The 20787-nt window shown below is 38.4% G+C and overlaps 1 protein-coding gene across 2 annotated transcripts in view; it reads right to left on the bottom strand.

Annotated features, from left to right (window-relative positions):
- The window catches only part of SPECC1L (sperm antigen with calponin homology and coiled-coil domains 1 like), a 64426-nt gene that overhangs the window by 12088 nt on the left and 31551 nt on the right, over positions 1 to 20787 (bottom strand). Inside the window, exons 8-13 of one of the 2 annotated variants that reach the window (XM_030958564.1) lie at positions 20511 to 20677; positions 18832 to 18923; positions 13952 to 14042; positions 11721 to 11804; positions 10390 to 10546; positions 6891 to 6993 (exon numbers count right to left, since the gene is read on the bottom strand). In XM_030958564.1, coding sequence (XP_030814424.1) covers positions 6891 to 6993; positions 10390 to 10546; positions 11721 to 11804; positions 13952 to 14042; positions 18832 to 18923; positions 20511 to 20677 — 694 coding nt within the window. Of the gene's footprint in view, positions 1 to 6890; positions 6994 to 10389; positions 10547 to 11720; positions 11805 to 11883; positions 12083 to 13951; positions 14043 to 18831; positions 18924 to 20510; positions 20678 to 20787 lie in introns of those variants that run through there. The other variant, XM_030958565.1, reaches the window with a different exon arrangement.

The raw sequence follows: 20787 nt of genomic DNA on the forward strand, positions 1-20787 counted from the left end.
CAAGTGATGTGGGAAGGGGGAGGAGAAAGATGTACACTGGCATAGCCACAGTGAAATTACAACAAGCAAAAGTCTTCTCTTCAACATTACAATTGTACAAACTAAAAACTTCACTTTAATATTACTAAGTATCCATAGAATGCTGAATTTTTAATATAAACACTGGGGTGAAAAAGGGCCACTCAAAGTACACCCACAAGTTTGGTTGGTTCTCAAACAAAACCAAACTCAAAATACCCCATTTTTCTAAATCATCTTGTAGGGTCCAGCTTTTATTATTAAGACAACAAGCAGAAAGCAAACCCATCATCCAAGAATTTTAATGTATCCAGAGAAGCTGAATTAAATACAACGGAAGGAAACAATTAAAAGGGACTGGTTTCTGTTTCCAATTGCTCTAAGCATTATGAATTATTATTACCTCTCAGACTAAAAGAAGTATAATATTGGTCAGACAGTAAAAACAAATCTAGAAATGGGACAGATTGTCATTTAAACTGAAAATTTAATTTTTCATGTAGGGCTTTGAGCACATAACTGGCACATTTAAATACAGCAAATTTTATTTCCTAAATGCTTTTAACTACTTGTGGTTTTTTTGAAAAAGCTTGGTCAGTATAATGAAATCAATCTTGCATTAAGCTCTTATTTCTCAAAGAATTGATGGTAAACAGAACATCAATCTAAAATCTCTGCCATAATTTCTTCTTTGTTACTGCTTTTATTAAGTAATTGGCTCTATTAAGAGAATTCTGCTGGAATCTAATCTAGAATTATTCTTCAAGACATTTCAGACCACAAAGTATTAAAGCAACTGGAGGACATACTTTCAGATAAATTGTCAAATGAGGAAAAAGCTTTTCTGGAGATAAATGAACTAGAAGGTCATTTATCATGCCTTGTCTATTTATGACTAACAGGTAGGATGGCAGTGAAGCCACCTCTGTGTTTGGGGTAGAGGGTTTTTAAAAAGGTGATTTTCACAAAAGTTAAGCAACAGACCATTGTCATAAAAAGATCTGTGGAAGACACTTTCCAACTAGGAGTAAACAACAGAGTTACAAATTCGTAAGACTTTCTGGAGACAGAACATAAAAATATAAAGTGAAAAGTAGATGGTACTAGAACAACTTGGTAGATCCACAACCAAGCAGCATTTCAAGCATGACTCCAGCCCCTGCTGAACTGGAAACTGCAGAGTAGGAACAGCCACCACAAAATGAGGATTCCCTTGAGCTCACATAGAAAAAAAAAAAGACTAAAACCAGTACTGCCCATGAAACTTTCCACACTGCTTAAGAGACCGGGTTCTGCATAACATCAATCTATCCATCAATCTCTGCAAATCTCTATGGCTTTTCTAAAACTCACCATTTTAAAGTGGTTTTACACAGTATACTGCTAATTTAAACATTTTCTCCTATTGCTTTTTGCAATAATTCTAAATTAATAGAGGATGTAAAGTCAGTGAAAATACTTTTTCTTAAAAAAAACCAAGAAACAGATGCTAACTATTATAACCCAGTAACTCTTCTAATTTTTTTATCCCCCCAGAAAACTGCCACAGCTAAAAAACCCCACAAACATCAAGAAACCCAACTACAGAAAACATGGTTTGTAACTTGCAGTTACAAATTAAGAACAAAGCAATTTTAATCACTTTTTTTAGACATATCCCCAACTTCAATCTCCCTGAACTGTGGACATCAGAACTCCAGCAGAGCATCATCCTGCACAGCAGCAACTTCTCCACCCTTGTTCTGCACAAAGGAAGAGAGATTCCCATATCCAAACTTGGTTTGGCTCTCAAAAGAGAGAGAAAACAAAACCATTAATATGATTCTGTGCTATAATATATTAAAGCCTTAAAACAAGATTTGAAGTTTAAGTGTGCAGACCTTGGCAGCCTTCTTCCTATGGCAGAAAATGACTCGTAAAATGCTTTTAAAAGCTTTTAAAGATACATCCACAAAAGAAAAGAGTATCCATTACAGATGATTACAAAGGTTAACTACAACTCCATTGAATCAGAATTCACTGACTCTCAAATCATGGAATAAAGCTGTGCCTATCAGCTTCTGGCAGTGGGTGAGAACATGAAAATATTTCTGGAGTAGACTCAGCAGCAGTCCCAGCTACTGCCTCTTCAATGCCAGCTTCTGGAAAGGCAGTAAATGGCAAATATAGACCATCAAAACCCTTAAACACTGACTGGTAATGTTTCTTTCCATACCAAACACATGTTATTTTTCACTTTGGGCACAAAGAAGAACCATAAAAGAAGCAGTCATTCTCACAAAATCCAGTAATAGCTTCAGACATTAATGTCTGAAGCACTTAGAGGTACAGACAGCTTCATAATTTATTCTAAATTTTGTCATAATTAAGTCTAACAAGTTGACATTTCCCTTGTATCAGAATCCAATCCAAACACAAAAAGGAAACATATCTTTCCATAACTCAATGATTTTTGGCTAAAGCATCAACTTAAACCAAGGAGAGAAGTGTTTTGGCATCCTGACTGTTCTGATGAATCAACCAGACAGCACAGAATGCACACCCTGGAGTCAGTGTTTGAACACAGGCTTACATAAGCACAGTCATGTCCTTTTCTTGTGCATTTTTAAAATCAATATAGTACTTTGAATAGAGTATGACCTAGCTCAGTGTTGACAAGTTTAAAAAAAAAGGAATCTGAAACATTTTTTACTTCTAGTTTTGTTATTCTGCACTTATTGCCCAAGCACAAATGAAAGCATTGCTTGATTCCAAGGTGCATTGAGCATAGCATTCAATTTCTTGTAAAACATGTAGCTTTGATCCGTACAGGAGGTAAAAATTAGGTCTTTGCAGCAAAAGTCTTTCCAGAAAGCAGCATTGCATGAAATAGAGGACAAGTACTACATGGCTACACTAAGTGCATCTATACCTAGAAACTGTGTAAATCTTAAAGAAAGTTTTGGGGTTTTTTAAAATTAAGTCTATTCTTGTTGCAATTTTGTGACAACTGCTTTTTTGGAGCCAGACTTCTGGAAGTGAATTATCTTTCAGAACGCTGACAAAAATGGAAAATAAATTGAAATACTGGTGGAGATAAGAATGGGTAAGGATGTGTGTGTGTATCCTGTTTGTTGGTCCTCTTTTAACATGAAACATGCATGCTCACATCCTTTTTGGGACTTTTATTAGCTGTGTGCTCAAAATGAAAGTAGCTGTGTTCCAGCCAGGGTAAATGCTCCCTAACAGCTGGATGGGATTACTTTATGCTTTGAAGATATCTGGAATTTATGGCAGTTTTATGACACTGCACATATTTTAGAGGAGCCAGAAGGATTCTCTCCTCTGAAAAATGCAGCACTTGGCTCTGTGCTCTGCAGCAGTGTCAGATCCTGAGCAAAGCTAACACACAATGAAATTTCAACTATTTTGTGCCTGTTGATCTGAAAACTAAAGGTGATTTGCTCCTCTTTTATCTTGAGAGCAGCTCTCCTCTCTCGAGGTTCAGAGACCTGCTCAGCCCAGAACAGAGTGCAGTCAGTAACCTGTGTGTGCCATTGCGTCAGGACTGTACAGGCTCTGGGTGGAATTCATTCAGAACCTGCCTCTGCTAGTCCTGCACTGACCTTCTGCAGATCACCATCCTCCTCAGCTGAGCTCCAAGGAGAAATCCTGCCTGCAAACAGCATGTTACAAGCTACAAGATAGTAAGAGATGAAGTCACTCAGGTTTTTACAACAGTAACTTCTCTTATTTTCATTGGCTGTATCAACCTGTTTTTTTTACTGGTGTCTTGAAAAAACATTTGGAACACAGTTAAATATTAACAACTACATTTAAAGGTGACTATTTATTTATTCCCCTCCAAATTTGCTTGAATAAATCAAGAAAAGCATACTACGAAGTAATTTACAGGGTTTTTAACAGGGTTTATTCCACTACAATGGACTGAAATTAAGAGCTTCACCACACGATCATATTTGAATTATTTAGCATTCACAAAGTTTCAAGCTTCTAAAGCAGAAATAAGTACTTAAGATTTTTAATCAAAAGCTTGAAAGCAATTTTCTAGAAGGCATAGGAAAGCAGGAGTTATTTCTCTTCCATTTCACTTGAGCTGACAGAAACCCCATACCAGTTACACCAGACAATTCTGTAGGGCTGTATTCTCCACAAGTATCTTGTGAGTAAAGAAAACCTTCTCTCTTTGAAACAGGGCAAACTTTGGTGTGGTTTTTTCACTTTAAAGAAGAGAATTTTATTTAATTAAATAAAATAAATATCAGCACTATTTTACCCTGCTGATAAGGATAAACCAACTCCACCACACCTGGTGTTTAACAGGCTAAACCACTGACAGCTCACCTAGAACTCTGTACACCTTCAAAAAAAATTCTAGAAATTAAGATTTCTATCGGGTTACTTGTGTCATTACTATTTTTTAGTATTCATTAGCTACTTTCCACTATCCAGTGGGAAATATAACACCAGAGATGAAAGGCAAAACAATGCCAGGAGCAAACATGTCTCTGTTAGAAATGGAGCTCTAAGTCAAGGTGCACGGCTCCATGTTCCCTGTGAAACACCAACAGCTGAAATTATTTTCTATAAATACCTTATATGCATTAATGCATAAGGACCTACAGCTGTGAGACATCACCTCCAGGTGAGAGGGAGAAAACACGACCAAAAAAGTGATTACTGTTGGCAGTGGATGAATCAGTTGTGATTTAAACATATCTTGAAAAATACTGGCTTAACAGGGTTTTACCTAAGTACTGGTAGTTTAATATGAAAGGACAAAAGTAAGAAAATAATTATTCTGAAACAAAAGGTTTTTAATCCTTTCTTTTCTTTTGCTTGTTTCCAATGATGGTTACAATCTTCCAGGTCATTTTAGACTGGTTACAGACTCCAGCTGCCACATGTACAGCTAATATTGGATAGAAACTGATGACTGTATAGAAGGTGACCTACTGCTCTTCCTAGAGGAAAAGCTTGGAATATTTGGGACTTGTGTTCTGTGAGGCTCCTGCAGCAGCTCAGAGACAGAGGAGCATGTACCTGCAGCTCAGAAAGCTCCTGCTGGCTCTCACCCAGGTGCTAAAGCAAACAAAACAACAGTGGTACAGAGGAAAAGTAGAAGTTCTGGTGATAGGAAATGCTGGGGAGAAAAGGGAGCAGTGGCAGAGTGTGAGACAGCAGGAAGAGCTGGAGGTAAAGAGGATGTCCATGCTTGTAGACAGGAAAGGAAGAAGAGCTGAGTACCTTCAGCAAGACTGAATGAGCAAGGGAGACATTCATTACCCTGATGCTTGTCTCCTGTTTGTCAGTTTTGAACACGCATAGTTTTAAAATAAAATTAAATGAAGCAGAGATTCATTGAAAATAAAAAAAAAGAAAAAGATCCTTATCTGTTATTGATAACATTGAGATGCCAGAAATCTGGATAAGCACTGTTCACAATGAATACAGTGCTGGGGTAAGTTTAAAACATTAGAATACCACCAACACAGTGCTCAACCAGAACTGAATTTCAGGGGATGCTGAAAATAATCAAATTCTGTACAACAAAGAAATGAAAAATGAGTGTGCCTAAAGCAAAAGCCATTCTTCTCCAGAACTACTTAATATAACCTCCTGATACTATCTTACAATTTCAATGAAGGCATTGCAGTGGCTCTGCAGATGCTCTGTGCTTTCTCAGCACCATGCTGCAGGTTCTGAAGCAAGTACAGAAAGTCTCAAAAGCTATCCTTTGAGCAGTGTTTATAAAACTCCAGGAATTACAAGCAGCAATCTGTAGAATCAGAAGTGTATTCTTCAATGTGCACACAACTAGAGAGTGAAAAGTTTGGAATAATTTCTATCACTTCTCCTAACCAGATTAACGAAGCTGTCAAATTCATCTTTCATTTCAAGACAATATGGGAAAATATTTTTGCACTTAGTTTGAGGATTTATAAAGCAATGTAACATCCTGCCTTTTTTAAAATGTGGGGAAGGAGAAAGGCTCTTTCCACAAAGCTGCTTCTCCTCAGAAATAGCACAGCTGAGTATCAGACGTGCACAGGAAGAGGGGGAGGGTTATATCCCAGCCTGTCCATTGTGCTGGAGGAGGACTTTTCCTATGGATGGGCCACCATCCTGTCATGTGGCTCTCAACTTCCTCCTGCATTGTGAGCCTCAAGTCATGGAAAGAGTAAAGTTCTTAAACTGAGGATTGTGTTGGGAACTCCAAACACTCTCAATACAAGTTAACCAAACAAATACATCATGGTCAGACTATTAACATCCTGGTTTAGTTTGCTGAAGCCACTATTCTTTTGAAAAAATAATGTAATCAGGAGAACTCTGGAGAGTTATCTTGTTAGTTCTTTTGGCTTCTGATAACATTTGGACCAAGTGGGAAGAAAAAAAGTCTGCAACCACAGTGGAAAGCCAAGTTCAAAATGCAAGACAATGCCACCTTCACAAAACAAACTCCCTAAGAGGCCAAATGGGAGTCAAAGATCCAAAGAAAACCCTATGATAATTACCTATAAAAAAATCAAGCTCTGAAATCTGAGAAATGGTACTCTAGCTGCATTTGGGAAACATTCATTTAAACATTCAGTTGATAAATTCTCAGCTCCAGTTTCACAAGGGCAACCTGTGCAAGGCTGATTTCAAGTGCCTCAGTGGGAGGGCAGCTGCCCCTCAAGACAAAGCTGTGGAGCAAAGTGACTGAGGAGCTGCTGGTGCTGGAGCAGCCCTGGGAGCCCACGTTCCAAGGGGAGGGTACAGGACATGCCAGGGCACTCAGCCCATGCAGTCAGGTGTGGAGCAGCCTGGTTTGTGCCACAGGCAGGCTCCACTGCCTGGAGCCACTGCACACTCAGCTCTGCAGGTACCTGGTAGCCCTCTGTTTTCTTCTGGCACCACTTCAGCAGGGCGTTCCTCTTGGAGCCTCCATACTCTCTTGCCAGGGCAGACAAGGGATCCTTCCTCTCTTCCCTAGGAACAAGGCCAGAAGAGCTTGTAACCCAACAGAAATAGGTATTTATAAAGGCTTAAATAGAAGGACAAATTCTTGGCACACTGGAAGAAGCAGGATACAGCACTTATGACTGAAAAACAGAACACACAGGAATACCTGCAAAAGACTTTGAGTTAGTTTGGAGTAATTCTTTCATTACTAAATAATCCTTCTTTTTCCTTTAAGCTTTTTTAACTAGACCTTTCCACCTCAATGATATTTCTTGCTAAGAGTTTGAAAAATTAAACTCACAACATAGTAAGTTCCAGCCTGAACCATTAAGCTAACTCAAGTGACTTTATTTCTTATTTAGAAAGAATATAAACTGATGCTATCTCTTTTGCATCTCATGGCTGATTACAAATGTCACCTTGAAACAACAAGTTTGCATTTGAGCAGCACGGTGTTATTAACAGAACACTTGCCTGAGACCTGGAGTTCTCAAAAAAGAAGGGGGAGATCTATGTAGGCTGATCTGCCATTTGATGTATTAGCACAATAAAAGCAGTCAATTAATTTCAATTCCAGTTTGTCAAGCTATCTTAAGTAATTTTTTCCTTAAGAAAAGATTAGGGAAGAAAAGAACAACCTAACTAAGTTGGCCGTTTTTTCATGAGCCTTACATTACAAGCATCTCTTCACCAGGATTCAGAAAAGAATTCTTAGATTTAAAAAATATATATTATAAAGGCTAATACTTCTTTAGTGGCCTGGCTACATCTCTCAGTATTTCTATAGATATTATAATGAACAGTCTTTGACAAAAAGAGCAAGTACTACACCATTATGGATATTAGTTACCACACAGGAAGTGTGACAGCAATTGTTCTTACTTTTAATAATCTCCATTTGGAAAATTAAAATAAGATAGCTACCAGTGAACTGCAAAGACTTCCCCATCTGCCATTTTTAAAGAGTTCTATCAAGATATAAGCAAAGTTTTCACAAAATTCACAGAGATGACACCCTAAGTTACTCTTTCTGAATATTTCCCAAAAGATACTGGGATTGTATATAATTCACTCTTAAATCTTCAACTCTTTGTTCTTTACAGCCCATATGGTGACTGGAAAGAGGGGTGGAATGTGGAAGTAAATAATAGCATCAGTGGATTCTCTGCTGCAGATTTACAGGTAGCAACTCTCCAGCTCCTGCTAAGGGCAAAGAAAGCATCCATGGAATGTGAATATCTTCCTGTGTGCCTGCTATAAACAGAACACCAGAGACTGTTCCATGCACCAGCATCTCTTGGTCAATGCACAAAAGAGAATGTGGCCCAACAGACAAGGAAATGTTTTAAGGCACTAATCCTAAGTACATGTATTGCAGTTTGCTTGGCCAGTCTTCACTGACATATGGATGGGCAGGATCTCCAAGTTACTTAGAGATAACAGCTGAAATATCCATGAAAATTTATGTCCAGCAGGACAGTAAACACAAAACAGTAACTGCTATCTTTGATGCTGAGCCTTCAAACCTAACTGCTCATCCTGATTTAACATGACAAGGAAGTCAATAATTGTGCATTTAAAATATGAAATAAATTATCTCAACAGGTCACTGTACCTAAACTTCACAGGCACCACAACAGCCAGAATGAAGCTTCAAGAAATTCTGTACTTCAGTTCTTAAATCAGTACAAATATCAACAAATTACCCTGGTGATTTTCTCCTTTGGTGACTGAAACAAGTAACAATGGGATCGCATATTCAATCTATAATGAGGGTTATGCAACACTTTGAGAACTGAAGAACAGAGATCCGGGGCAACAATAGAACTCAAATAAAAATATCCCTCTCTCTTTATGCTAAACATACTGTTTAGCCATGAGGGAGCTGTACAGCCTGTTCTCAAATTCCAGCAAGAGCACATGGTTTATATCAGGTTCTCACAGTTATGAAAACACTGCTGAAGAAAATAAATTAGCATTAAGTTGTATGGAGACAATGAGAAATGGTTTGACATACAAATCTTACATTTTCACATATTAGGTCAACTGCATTCCAAATCAAAGAGCTAATGAAGTTTTACCTAGAACAGGGAACAGCAAACTGCAAGTATTTGTTCTAGTGAACTACACCAATAACTGTTTATCTTCCAATAACTTCCAGAGAAAGGTAGGGGAAAACAGAGAAACCTGCTCGTGTAACAAACTAGAGTGTCTCCAAAGGCCACACTCATCACCACACACCCACTGCTGCACAGCCCATTAAGTCTTTTGTAGCACTGAACACTGCAGGCAATGGTCAGGAGCACAGTAATGATTTGATAATTACAACTCTACAGTTTCACCCTGGAATGCCACACAGTTTGCTCCAGTCTGCAGACTGACACCAATACAACTCTATGTTACCAGTTCAAAGCTCATACACAGGTGTTTAAAACTTATTTCTGCACACACTCAGTTTAAATTTAGGCGCTAGCATACACATTAATTGCTGGTAGTAAAGTACCCACAATTAAACTCAGTTTAATTTCTGCACAATAAAAGCAAGGTAGCACTGAGGCCTGTCTCAGTTGATTTCAGAAAAATCATTTTCAAAAGCACCCACAGCTGTGAATACCTTAGAATTTTATATATATTGCAAGTGTTTCTCAACATTAAGAGTTTAATACTTAAACTCTGCTGTACAAAAGCTTTGTCAGGAAGCTCTGTGAGAAATGGTCTTGACCGAGTTATTTAACCTTTGTCTGCAAATTTCCCAATCTATGAAGCAGAGCTGAGGACATACTTCACTTGGATAACGTGAGGATTAAATACTTTGAAGTCCTCTGACTGATAACACACTAGAGAGGAAAAGTTTTAAATTTACCACCGACTTATCTTTTGTCTTACTAATCAAAAGAGGTTGTCTGGCCATTTGTTCAGACTTGCACTATGACTCCATCTGTGGGACCAAAAAACCCAGGCCCACTCACTCATGATTATTAAAAAGACCTGTCAGTGTCTGGGATTAAGATCTGGGCATGCTGCTTTTTGTCTTCAACTGGGATTACAGAAGTTAAGGTTTATCATGGTCTCCCTGGGTCCAAGCCAGTCTGCATGATCTGCTCCATGTGCTGCAAACTCCCTTCCTGAATTTGGCTTTGTGGTATTTTGAACTGGTATTATTATTTAGTGACATGACTTCAGCTTGCTTTTCTACTGGAGTATAAAGTCTGCTATTAACTCATAAGCTTTAAAAAGCTTAACTTTTAGTCTAACTTTTAAACAAATACTGAGCTGCAGAAAAACCTTTCTGAAGCGCTTACAGATTACTGAAGATCATTACTGTGTGGGGTCTGCAGTCTCAGTACCAATATCATATACTAGAGGTATGCAGGCAGACAGCTGTGCAATTAACCCCAATAAAGGGGTTAATTAAATAATTACCTTATTCTGCTTCTGGTTGTAGGGGTGACTGATGCTGTAGGAGAAGATGAGAGGGACAGCTGTGGTGAGGTGGTGCCCATTGCCATGAGAGATGCTGGGGATGCTCCATCAGGTGCACTGATGTCCCTCTTGATTTCCTCACTACTTCTTCGAGACACTGAGGGGGGAATTGCCCAGGCATTTATCATTTGCAAACATAAAAACTTTCAAACTTGCTCTCAGACAAGCATTAGTTCAGAAACCAAGCACAGAAACCTATATCTAATAGTAGGTGTCAACATTCTTCTTGATGCTTTCCACTTTGGGAATACGAAGGATTTAGACTGCACTAGAAACATTTATGATCAAGCCTGTATTTTGAAGCAAAGAAAGTTTGATGGATGTATCTTAATGGAATATGACTACTCCCATTTGAAGGATTTAATGAATGAGAAGGAATTTTAACATCAAAACATTTATTTTCCTCTCGTCCATATAATTACACTGTGAAGCCTAAAGTAGTTAAGGAAAAAGAAAACCAAATCAGTTTAGAGATGACAGCTGTTTTATTTCCATTTAATTTTAATGAAGGATTGGCATGTATGTGATACTCTGGACATTAATTAAATATCATCAACAAGAATATCAAATGTTGACCTGAGATCAGTCAGCCACATTCCACAGAGCTTGCTTCATTTTATCAAAGGAAATAGTTTTTGTTTCAAATGAAAGCACAAGCATTGTACTCTGTAAAACCAAATTTGGAATTGTTACATATTCTCTACATGGAAGAGTTTCCAGTTAAAAGTATGAGGTTTGTCTTCATACTTAAATAATCACCATTGTTCATGCTTGTGGAAATCAAAGATTCAGCTCTCTACATAAACCGGGGACTTATTTTCTAATGACCTGGGGGCAAGTACATTAATTTATAAATACCAGACACAAGAAGTTTGGGCTCTTATACAAACAAAAACTATCTAAAACTTGTAAGCATTTACTCAAATATAGGGGTTTTTAAAAGAAATTGATTTAAAATCAATTCTGCTGGGATTTTACAGAGCATCATTTTCACAGTATTACACTATTTGTGTGCTATAACTGATAAAGATTTGGTTTTAGAAGCCCCTGCTGATACTGAGACATCAGTATTACAGGTTGGTAGTAAACTAACACTCTGCATAAACTTCTATTTAGCAAGTCTGGCTTTTTTAAAATCCAAAGTTAACATCAAATGTCCAGCAGTACTGAAGGATATTTGTGGGTTATGCCAGTCACAAAGCAGACCTGTAAGTACATGACTGAAATGAGAGTTCCTCATTTTCCTGATCACCTAAAAGCCGTGGTGTTACCTGAAATGGATTTGGCACTTTCCATGGCAGGGACCCTGGGCAGAGACGCCGGCCGGCTGGTGGAGGATGTTCTCAGCAAATGCTCTGCACAGAGAGAAAGGAAAAGGAGAGAGTCATCCTTAGCACAGGTTCCAGTCAAATGTAAATATTCAGGTCTGAGTCACCAGTATTGCCCAGCAATGCCCAAGTTTGGCTGTTTTAGGGAGAGCAGGTCATTCTGTCTGGGAGATAGAAGAGCCCTAAAATTGCCCATTGTCAATGAAGTGCACCAGGAATACACCATGAGCACCTGAATCCTTTTGCCCTAAAGCAAAAAGGAAGATGTTCTCAGCAAATGGTGGAAGATGTTCTCAGCAAATGCTCTGCACAAAGAGAAAGGAGGGACTCATCCTTCCTGAAGGTTCCAAATGTAACATTCAGGTGTGAGTGACTGAGTTTGGCTGTTTTAGGGAGGGCAGGTGATTCTCTCTGGGAGATAGAAGAGCCCTAAAATTGCCCACTGCCAATGAAGTGCACCAGGAATGCACCATGAGCACCTGAACCCTTTTGCCCTAAAGCCTCTTGCTAATCCACTTGCCCTAGTCATAAAAAAATCCTTACACCAAAAGGCTGAGAAAGGAACCCCCAGTCAGCACACGGCCAAAAATATTCAATATGTCCTTCATAATGTTCAGTGGTAAAGCAGATTGCTTTATTTTTCCTCCTCTCTGGTGATTTATTTTTCCTCCTCTCTGGTTTGTTGGATTGACATTTTTTGGACTTCGGGGGTTTTTTTCATTTTATTATTAAATAAAATTACACATTTTTTCCTTTCTTCCTCCATGCAGTAGGGTCTAAAATGTTTCTTTACATATTGTATTACAAGATCAGTTCTGCCTAACACCAATGAGTAAAAAAAAAAACTACAACAATATTAATTTTCTATAGCAACAAATCAAAGCTATTTCTTACTATGAAATATTCCTTCAAGTAAAAGCTGCAAATAAAAGGTTTACATACTCCTACGTAGAAACACTTTGATGACAGTAATTTGAATGTAAAACCTCATGGAAACAAGGATTAAGAAAAGTGAAACCCCATTTATTAATTGAAAATGTGACATTTACATACATTGCTGGAGAGATACATTAAAAATAAATCTGTATGGCTGTAAACAAGAATTCTGTCTGGCACCCTCACTCCTGGAACACAGTCCTGCTCCTGCATTCACTGATTTAAAAAAAACCACAAAAGCCATGTAAAACATACCATTCATTTGGTGTTTAAGCTTATGTCTAACCCTTATGTCTTACCCTGAACTCTGTAACAATTAAAGAATCCTGTATTATCTTCTTGGAAAGGCATTTCAATATTCCTAAAAATATCAAAGTTTCTAAAATTAAAACTGCAGCTGCATTGTACAAATAGCCTCAATATGGATTCAACAAAAGCAAGAAGGAAATCTGGCACATAGAGACTATTATGAAGTGCTACAGAAAAAAAAAAAAACCCAACCCTTTAGAAAACATCAGACCTCAGGAATACCAAATTGAGAGGAAATATTCAGCCTGGAGTCATATGGGGATTATCTTGAGAAACATCTACACACAAAAAGCCCCTAAAGCAGGCATAAATCAGGGAACTACACCCAACACATGATAGCCATTCATTCTCACAGGAAGAGCACATTGTGAACAATGTTTTGAGAGACAAAACAAAGTTCACAGAACAGGGGAATATTGGGAAATAGATAAATCAACACTCAATTCCATTCAATTTTTCATCTGGCTGCTGAAGGTTCAATACTTAATTAGTTTATTTTATTATTCACATGCAATAAAATGCCAACGATCATCTTTGTTGCATTTTGGGGGGTTAAAAAACCTGTAGCTCCAGAGGTTGGGTTTTTTAATATCTGGGACAGCTGCAAGATATGTCCCTGAAATTATCTTATCTTGATTTTACAAGTGACCTTAGTTTATGCATACACTAAAATTTGTCAGAATAGTACCAAGTTATCAATATGCAATTGTGGTCTGTTGGAAATTCAAAAAAGCATCTTTATGTTACACCACCACATGTGATGAAACACAAGTAGAAAGAACTTAAACATGAGATAGTGTATGATTCTATTAAGATATTTTGATAATAAAAATATGTAACATGATAATGCTTTGGATACTAAATATTTTTTTAAAAAAACAATCAATAGTAGTGTTAAAAGCAAAGATTAAATGAACTTGAATCGGTACCTTGAACAGGAATTTCTGCATAGCTTGGTCTTTTGTCTGTCAGTGTAGCAAGGGGTTTTGAAGCTGAGATTGGCCCACTTATGGAATGCCTCTGAAATGGAAAAATACTTGTGTCAGACATAACTAGAAGGTTAAAAAAACCAAATGTGGAATTGCAAAATAAGCTTTAGAAATTCAGATATGACATTATTACTAATTTTAAAGAACTACAACAATAAAGGAACCTTTGAAATTTTTTTCCTTCTTTACTTAAAAAACCTTTACTTTTGCCAATCTGACTATGCCTTGATCCTGCAACATTTACTTCTTTGAGCTGAGTCCTGTTCCTCAGACCTATGTTAAAAATTATGGCTGTGAATGCTCTTGCAGTTTTTGTATTAATTCTCACTTTCATTTATATTTTGTTTGAACAAACCTGTTCTGGTTAAACTTGATGTGTTTATTTAAACCCACAGAACCCCCTATACAAAGCCAAGGTTTTAGTGCATGATCTGTGTTATTAACATAAGCCTCCACAGCTTTGTGCCTCTTCCTGGAAATCTGGGAGAATGGTGCAGTGGGTACAGTGACCCAAAGCACTCTTTGATAAGAAAAACACTACTGAAAAAATGGGGTTTATTCAGAATGTCAAGAGCTTTTGTTCCCACATATTTAACTGAGATGCTCTGGGAACAAATAGAGAGACACATTTTATCATTTGTCAAAGATGTAATAAAACACAATTTTTTTTTTGCCTTCTCAAGTCACTTCAATTTTTGTTCTCCTCTAAAGAGCTATGAATTGAGCATTTAGTTTTCAAGTTTTATATAAATATTTAGCAATATATGGCTTTTATCAAGAACAAGATCACAGCTGTGTTCAGACTTGTACACACAATTCAGTAAGCACTGAAAAGGACTAAAATAAGCATTTTAGTCTCACACAGTGAATTGTACAAAGCAATAATTACCCCCAGAGTTACTGAAACAGATTCAGTTGCTGAAGGCTCATGGAGGATCACCCACAATTCTTTCAAATTAATCATTTCAAAGAGCCTATTGCAAATTATAGTTCATTCTTTATTCACCCTGTCCTTTCTATTAGATTCCAATATTTAATCATAATCAGTCCACTAATGTGTTTGTCCTGAAAACTCTTTCAGGTCTCCATCTGGCCCAAGGTTAAAGGAGTCTTATCTTCACAAAATACTGAAGCTCAGATGTTTCTCACACCAAATTATGTAGGCAAGGCAGACAAATGCAGAATTGTGATTAAAACAAGTTAACAGTGTATACTTCACAGCCCCCCACAGCACAGGCAGGATTACAGGGCTACTGATTCATCAGTTAGAGTCAAACTGGAGTTATGCTTCTGTGCTAGAAATCAAATGGAGAGAACAATGCCAAAGTACAGCATGAAGAATTTCATCACTTCATATACCCAATGTCCTGCACACACAAACACAAAGATTATGCCTTTAAATGTGCAGGTGAAAGTGACTGTGAGCCATGCACAGAAATGCCCACAACAGCTTGCCCTAAGAGCTGCCATTTCACACTTACATCACCTACTTAAAAAACCCCCAAACATTTCCTAACTGAAGGATGTGAACTGTACCAAAGTGAGCCATTTCAATGCATCTCCCCACCCCAGGAAACAGCTGAAATACGAGGCTAAAATAAAAATATTTCATTTCGGTTAGCTTTGGGACTGGCACTACAGAGACAGGGGAGTTTCAGCCAAGAAACACGGGTATGTACAGAGCTGGATAACCATATACCTTTATCCCTTAAAACCAAACATCCTTCATGGAAATTCTCAGAAAGTGGCTGTATCACTCAGCTGATAACTTGCTGTATATCGGTCTTGTCTCTTTGCAATCAAACAAACTGGTTGTCTCTGTTCCTGTTGGCACTGCAGACAGAGCTCCCTTGCACTGTTTAGTTCCTAATTCCAAATCTCACAGCTACCAACAGTAACACAGGGACTGATGCACTGCAAACCAGAGGAGCATGGACCAATTGATGCTTATCTATTTTCACCTGCCTTCATCCATGTAGCAGTGCACAGGTGTCTGGGAGATGCTTTAAATTTGAAACAGAACTATGGCAGGATGAACTAATCACCTCAAATATTTGGCTTCTGACTCCTCATCCTTGTGTCTGTTGTCAGCTATGGAAGGAAACACAACCATCACCACGATCCAGGTACCTCCTCCTGATCACTTTGCACTTCATGCCAGTGCACCTGCACAAGGCAATTGCAGAACAAACAGTTCTTCACATATTGACCAGCTAAGATATAGGAAGGCTTTGACACTAAACTGCTTGGACCTTGGAAGTTTATACGCTCAAAGCAAAACAGGGCATACAATGGTAACTGTAAATCTGAAACCATGTTTGTAACAGGACATTCAATGGTAACCTGTAAATCTGAAACTATGTGTGTTTCAGGACATTCAATGGTAACCTGTAAATCTGAAACTATGTGTGTTTCAGGACATTCAATGGTAACCTGTAAATCGGAAACCACTTCTGTTTCAGAGTCCTCCAGCTACAAAACAGAAAATGGAAGTACCCAGGGAAAGCAGCAGATATACTCCCCTGTCCTTATATTCCTCCCTAGGCATGTGCTTTGGTCACTCCCAGTGGCATACCAGACCAGCTAAGCTTTGGGCTAACCCAGCAGGGCTGTTTTCACATTCTGAAGAGCATTCTCTTCATACCTGCCTTCCTAAATTGCTTTGCAGTGCTGCTAAGAGCCATAGTAAAACACAGCTATGTGCCACTGCAGGCTTGGACCTGAAGCCAGAAAGGGTTTTGTTTGTTTTGTTTTGAGTTGCAAAATATATTCAAGAATCTATCTCATTATACATACACACAGCTGTAAAGAAAAACAAACCAAGCAAACAAAAACTCTTCAAGACTGAGGAAATCCATTTCACAGTCCAAAGACAAAGCATGTGGTTGATTCATCTGTACTTGGACAATGTTTTTTGCAACCAATCCATCTTGTGGAAGTATCAACACTGTGCCAGTTTCTCAGTAGGTGCCCATGTAAATATTTCCCCTGTGACAGCATTTAAGAGGAACAGAAATTAATGATGATAAACACTGCAACACCCATACAGAGATCCACCTTTCCTCAAAGACCTTAAAACATAGATGACTTCTATAAGGTGGGAGCAATAGGTCAGCTCACATAGTGATTACTTATTAAAATCTTGCTTTCAATTGCAAGAGAGAACAAACAAAAAATATTTTTAAAAAAATTACATAGAACACAACAATAGAAAATGAGACAGCAATATGAAAATAAGAAAACTCAACCCCCTTCTCTCTTGAGCAGAAAATATTCACTTAACTGAGGTCATGAAACCCAATTGCCTTCTGGATAATTACAAGCACTTTGAAGAAAACCACCTATCTTCAGAAAGACAATAGAAGCTGTTTTTATTTACACACCCTTCCCTTTGTTTTTCAGGCAATGTTTCCCACTAATGAGTATCCAGCTGTTAATGACTTGGGTCTATACCAGAAGTTGAATTCAAAATTCAAGTAATTCTGGCAGATCAAGAACATCAAACAAAAGCTGTAAACCTGAGCAGCTCTGCAGTATTCTAAGAGATTACTTTGGTTCATGGTTAATTTACAGGTAAATAAAGTGAGATAAGCCTTAGGCTTCACCAAAAAGTCTTCTGTCTGCCAAAGGTCTGGTTCAGCCCTTTGGAACACGAGATTAAGTCTGCCTCCTCCTCCAAGAGTGCAGAAATAAACAGAAATATAAAGCCAGATCAATAGGAACAAAGCATCTGTCAGCGAACTCATCACATTTAACTAATTTAGAGAACTGCTGTCAAGAGTGACTGAACCACAAGAAGAAGCAGAAGCTCTCCCAAGAAACCATTTAATTCCTTCTCTTTGCTTTAAGGCTATCTATTTGTTTCATGAAATTCACTCTTAAATGAATAAAAGCTGCACTAGTCTGAGAACAGGAGAACAGTCAGTCTGTTCCAGGTATTGTTCCTTGAGGACTAAAAGCTAATACAGCTACAGAGTCCTCAGTTCAGGCAGAGAATGTATTACCAAACCATTACACTGACCTACAGTGAAAATCAAGTTTTGGAACTTTTGGACAGCAATACCTTGAAGACAACAGGAGAATTATGGACATTAAAGGAGTAAAACAACATATATTATCTGACTTTTCTTTATGAATCTGGTCCCATCTGCTTGGTCCTTAAAATTGTTGGCTTCTGCCAAAATCTCACTTCATACAGCAAGTGAGATAATAAAGCCAGCAAAGATCTACAAAGCTGAACATCAAGAGCCCTGACAATGTCACCTCAGTGCACTCAGGCTGCTGCAGCAGCTGAGCAAAAGCACAAAGCTCCAGAGGGGACAGCACAAAATACACAGCACCATCACCCACTGGCCAAACCCTGCCAGTGCAAAATGAACAAAGAGCAGAAAGCTGCAATTATTTCCATCCTACCTGTAAGGCCTGCATTGAAAGATACATTTACACTGATCATTGCTGACAGATTCTGCACAGTCCTTAGTCCACTGCCAAAGGGATTACTGCTGTTTCCCTGCCAGGCACAGGACTAAGAACTGACAAACTGAACTCTAAAACTAAGGAATGCAAATAAAGTCTTCCTCTCACGCTTTTTAACAGCACAGGAATAGCAATGGTTGCAAATATTTAACAAGAACTTCCAAGTTTCCAACGTGGTTCTCAGTGAAACACTTGTTAGACTGAACAGTTTAGTAATTACTTACTTAAGGCAACATTTTATCATTATTTCCCCAGCAAGTCAGCCAGTATTTGTATGTCACCACCTGTAGTTTCACACAATCTTCCTCACAGAGAAGCATTAAGTGCAGTCATAAACCACCCACCTGCATGGGGGATACAGCAGCGGCTGGGGGAGTTTTCATGGGGCTTGGGCTCAGGGGAGTGCGAGGAATTGTGGCAGCAGCAGGGCTGGGAACTAGGAGGAACACGGAAAAGAAGCCACGGTGAGCATGACACTGTTCTGCAGCGCAACAGGAGACTGCTAAAGCCAACCCTCACCTTGTACTTTACATTACCAGTTTTACCAGATCACACTCTCAGAATTTCAATTAGCAATTGACTGAAAAGTCATTTGAAAGTATGCCTACACATTTACTCCCCTGCAATTACCTTCATTTGCTGTCTTTCTATCATCCATGGTAAAAGCCTGAGCTGGCTGGGGGTGGACAAGGCTAAGGTGCAGGATACTATTACCTTGGCAGATGTAAATCATGACATTACTAGCTCTCTGATCTTCAGACAATTAAAGAGATAGCAGCAGGCTCCTGGCTCTGCTGGTAATACAAGAAAGATAAACTCCATCACTTGCTTCTCCTTTCTAGTTTCTAATCAAAGTCCATGAGCACTAGATTATTATATACCTTAAATTTTGGGATTAAACAAGTAACATTTTTAGAAATGTATAAAAACAGAAAAATTCTAAATTGGTGAATCAGTGATCTGATGATTTAACAACATGATTAGACAAAAATGCTGAGGTAGAAGGCAGATATTAGCTTGAAATAAAAGATTTCAAAGAAGACAGAGGGGATTTGTCATTTAACTAAACTAACTCTGGCAAGAAAGCATCTTCCTCCAGTAACACACTAAAAAAACCTTCACAAATTAACACTAGAAAAGTAAAAAACTGTGAATACCTGTGAAGAAAATGAGCAAGCATGGAAACAGAAGCATTTACAGAATGTTAAATAACAGAGATGGTTCTGTATCTGAAACTTCTTAGTTCTAAGCCGTGGAAAGCAGCTTTGTTGTGCACAGTACTGTATTGGCTCTGCTAACTCAGTCTGCTTCAGAGCAAAACTTTAAACTTATAGTGACTTTGCTGGACATGAAAGTCAAAACCCAAAGACCCAAAGACCTGGCAAGGGAAATACTTTATTCCTCACAAGGTTTCACATGCAGCTAAAGGTGAAACCAAGTGTTTCCCATTTCAGAATAATTACTTGGATTCCTTATTCTGGTCACCTATGGAGAAGAACACCACTTCCTCCCACAAACAGAATCATAATAACGTCCACTGTCTCAAGAGTGAGACTCCTTTTGTTTTAGAAAATATCTCCTATATCTTTCAATAGGTGATACTGGCTGGATCTTACTTTTAACTGTCATCAGAGCTCTAAGATATAAGTTATTAAAAGAAATAAACTCAGCTCTAGCTATTACATGGCTTTTAAAATGCTTAATTTGGAACATTAAGTTCACATTTTAATAATCAGGCTGAAATCAGCTGTGCTCCCAGCTATAATTATGTGTGTCATATGTGTTTATGTATTTCTAATATACAGGAGCACTGAATCAAAGCATCCAGCATATGAGTCACTGGCAATGCGACAGCAAAGAGAAAAATAAAGACAAGACAAAAAAGGATGCTTGCACTGAAGTGCAGTGAACAATCTGTGCTGCAATCCAGTTTGGGTCGGTTTGTTTCAGCCAGGACAGGACAAAGCAGTTTGCCTGTGAGCCACGAGATGAGCACAGGCAGAGGGCAGCTGCTGGGACCCACCTTGGGAGGAGGCACTGTCGAAGGACTTGATGAGCGTTTTCACAGTGGGGGTCGGCTCTGAGGAGGTGGAGGATCGGCGACTCAGGCCCATGCCTTGCCTCAGAGCTGCCAGATCTCTCTCTACTGCATTCATGTAATTGTACACTCGACCGCGTTCTTCTTCCTGCCTGAAGTCAACGTGCTGCTCGTTTAGGGTATTTAAAAAACATTTTAACATGCAAAGGCTTTAAAAAAATCAACACAAAATGAAGCTGAATTAAAATCTATGGTCCAAATG

This window comes from Camarhynchus parvulus, chromosome 15 (genome assembly GCF_901933205.1).
Source record: "Camarhynchus parvulus chromosome 15, STF_HiC, whole genome shotgun sequence".
Classification (NCBI taxonomy): Eukaryota; Metazoa; Chordata; class Aves; order Passeriformes; family Thraupidae; genus Camarhynchus; species Camarhynchus parvulus.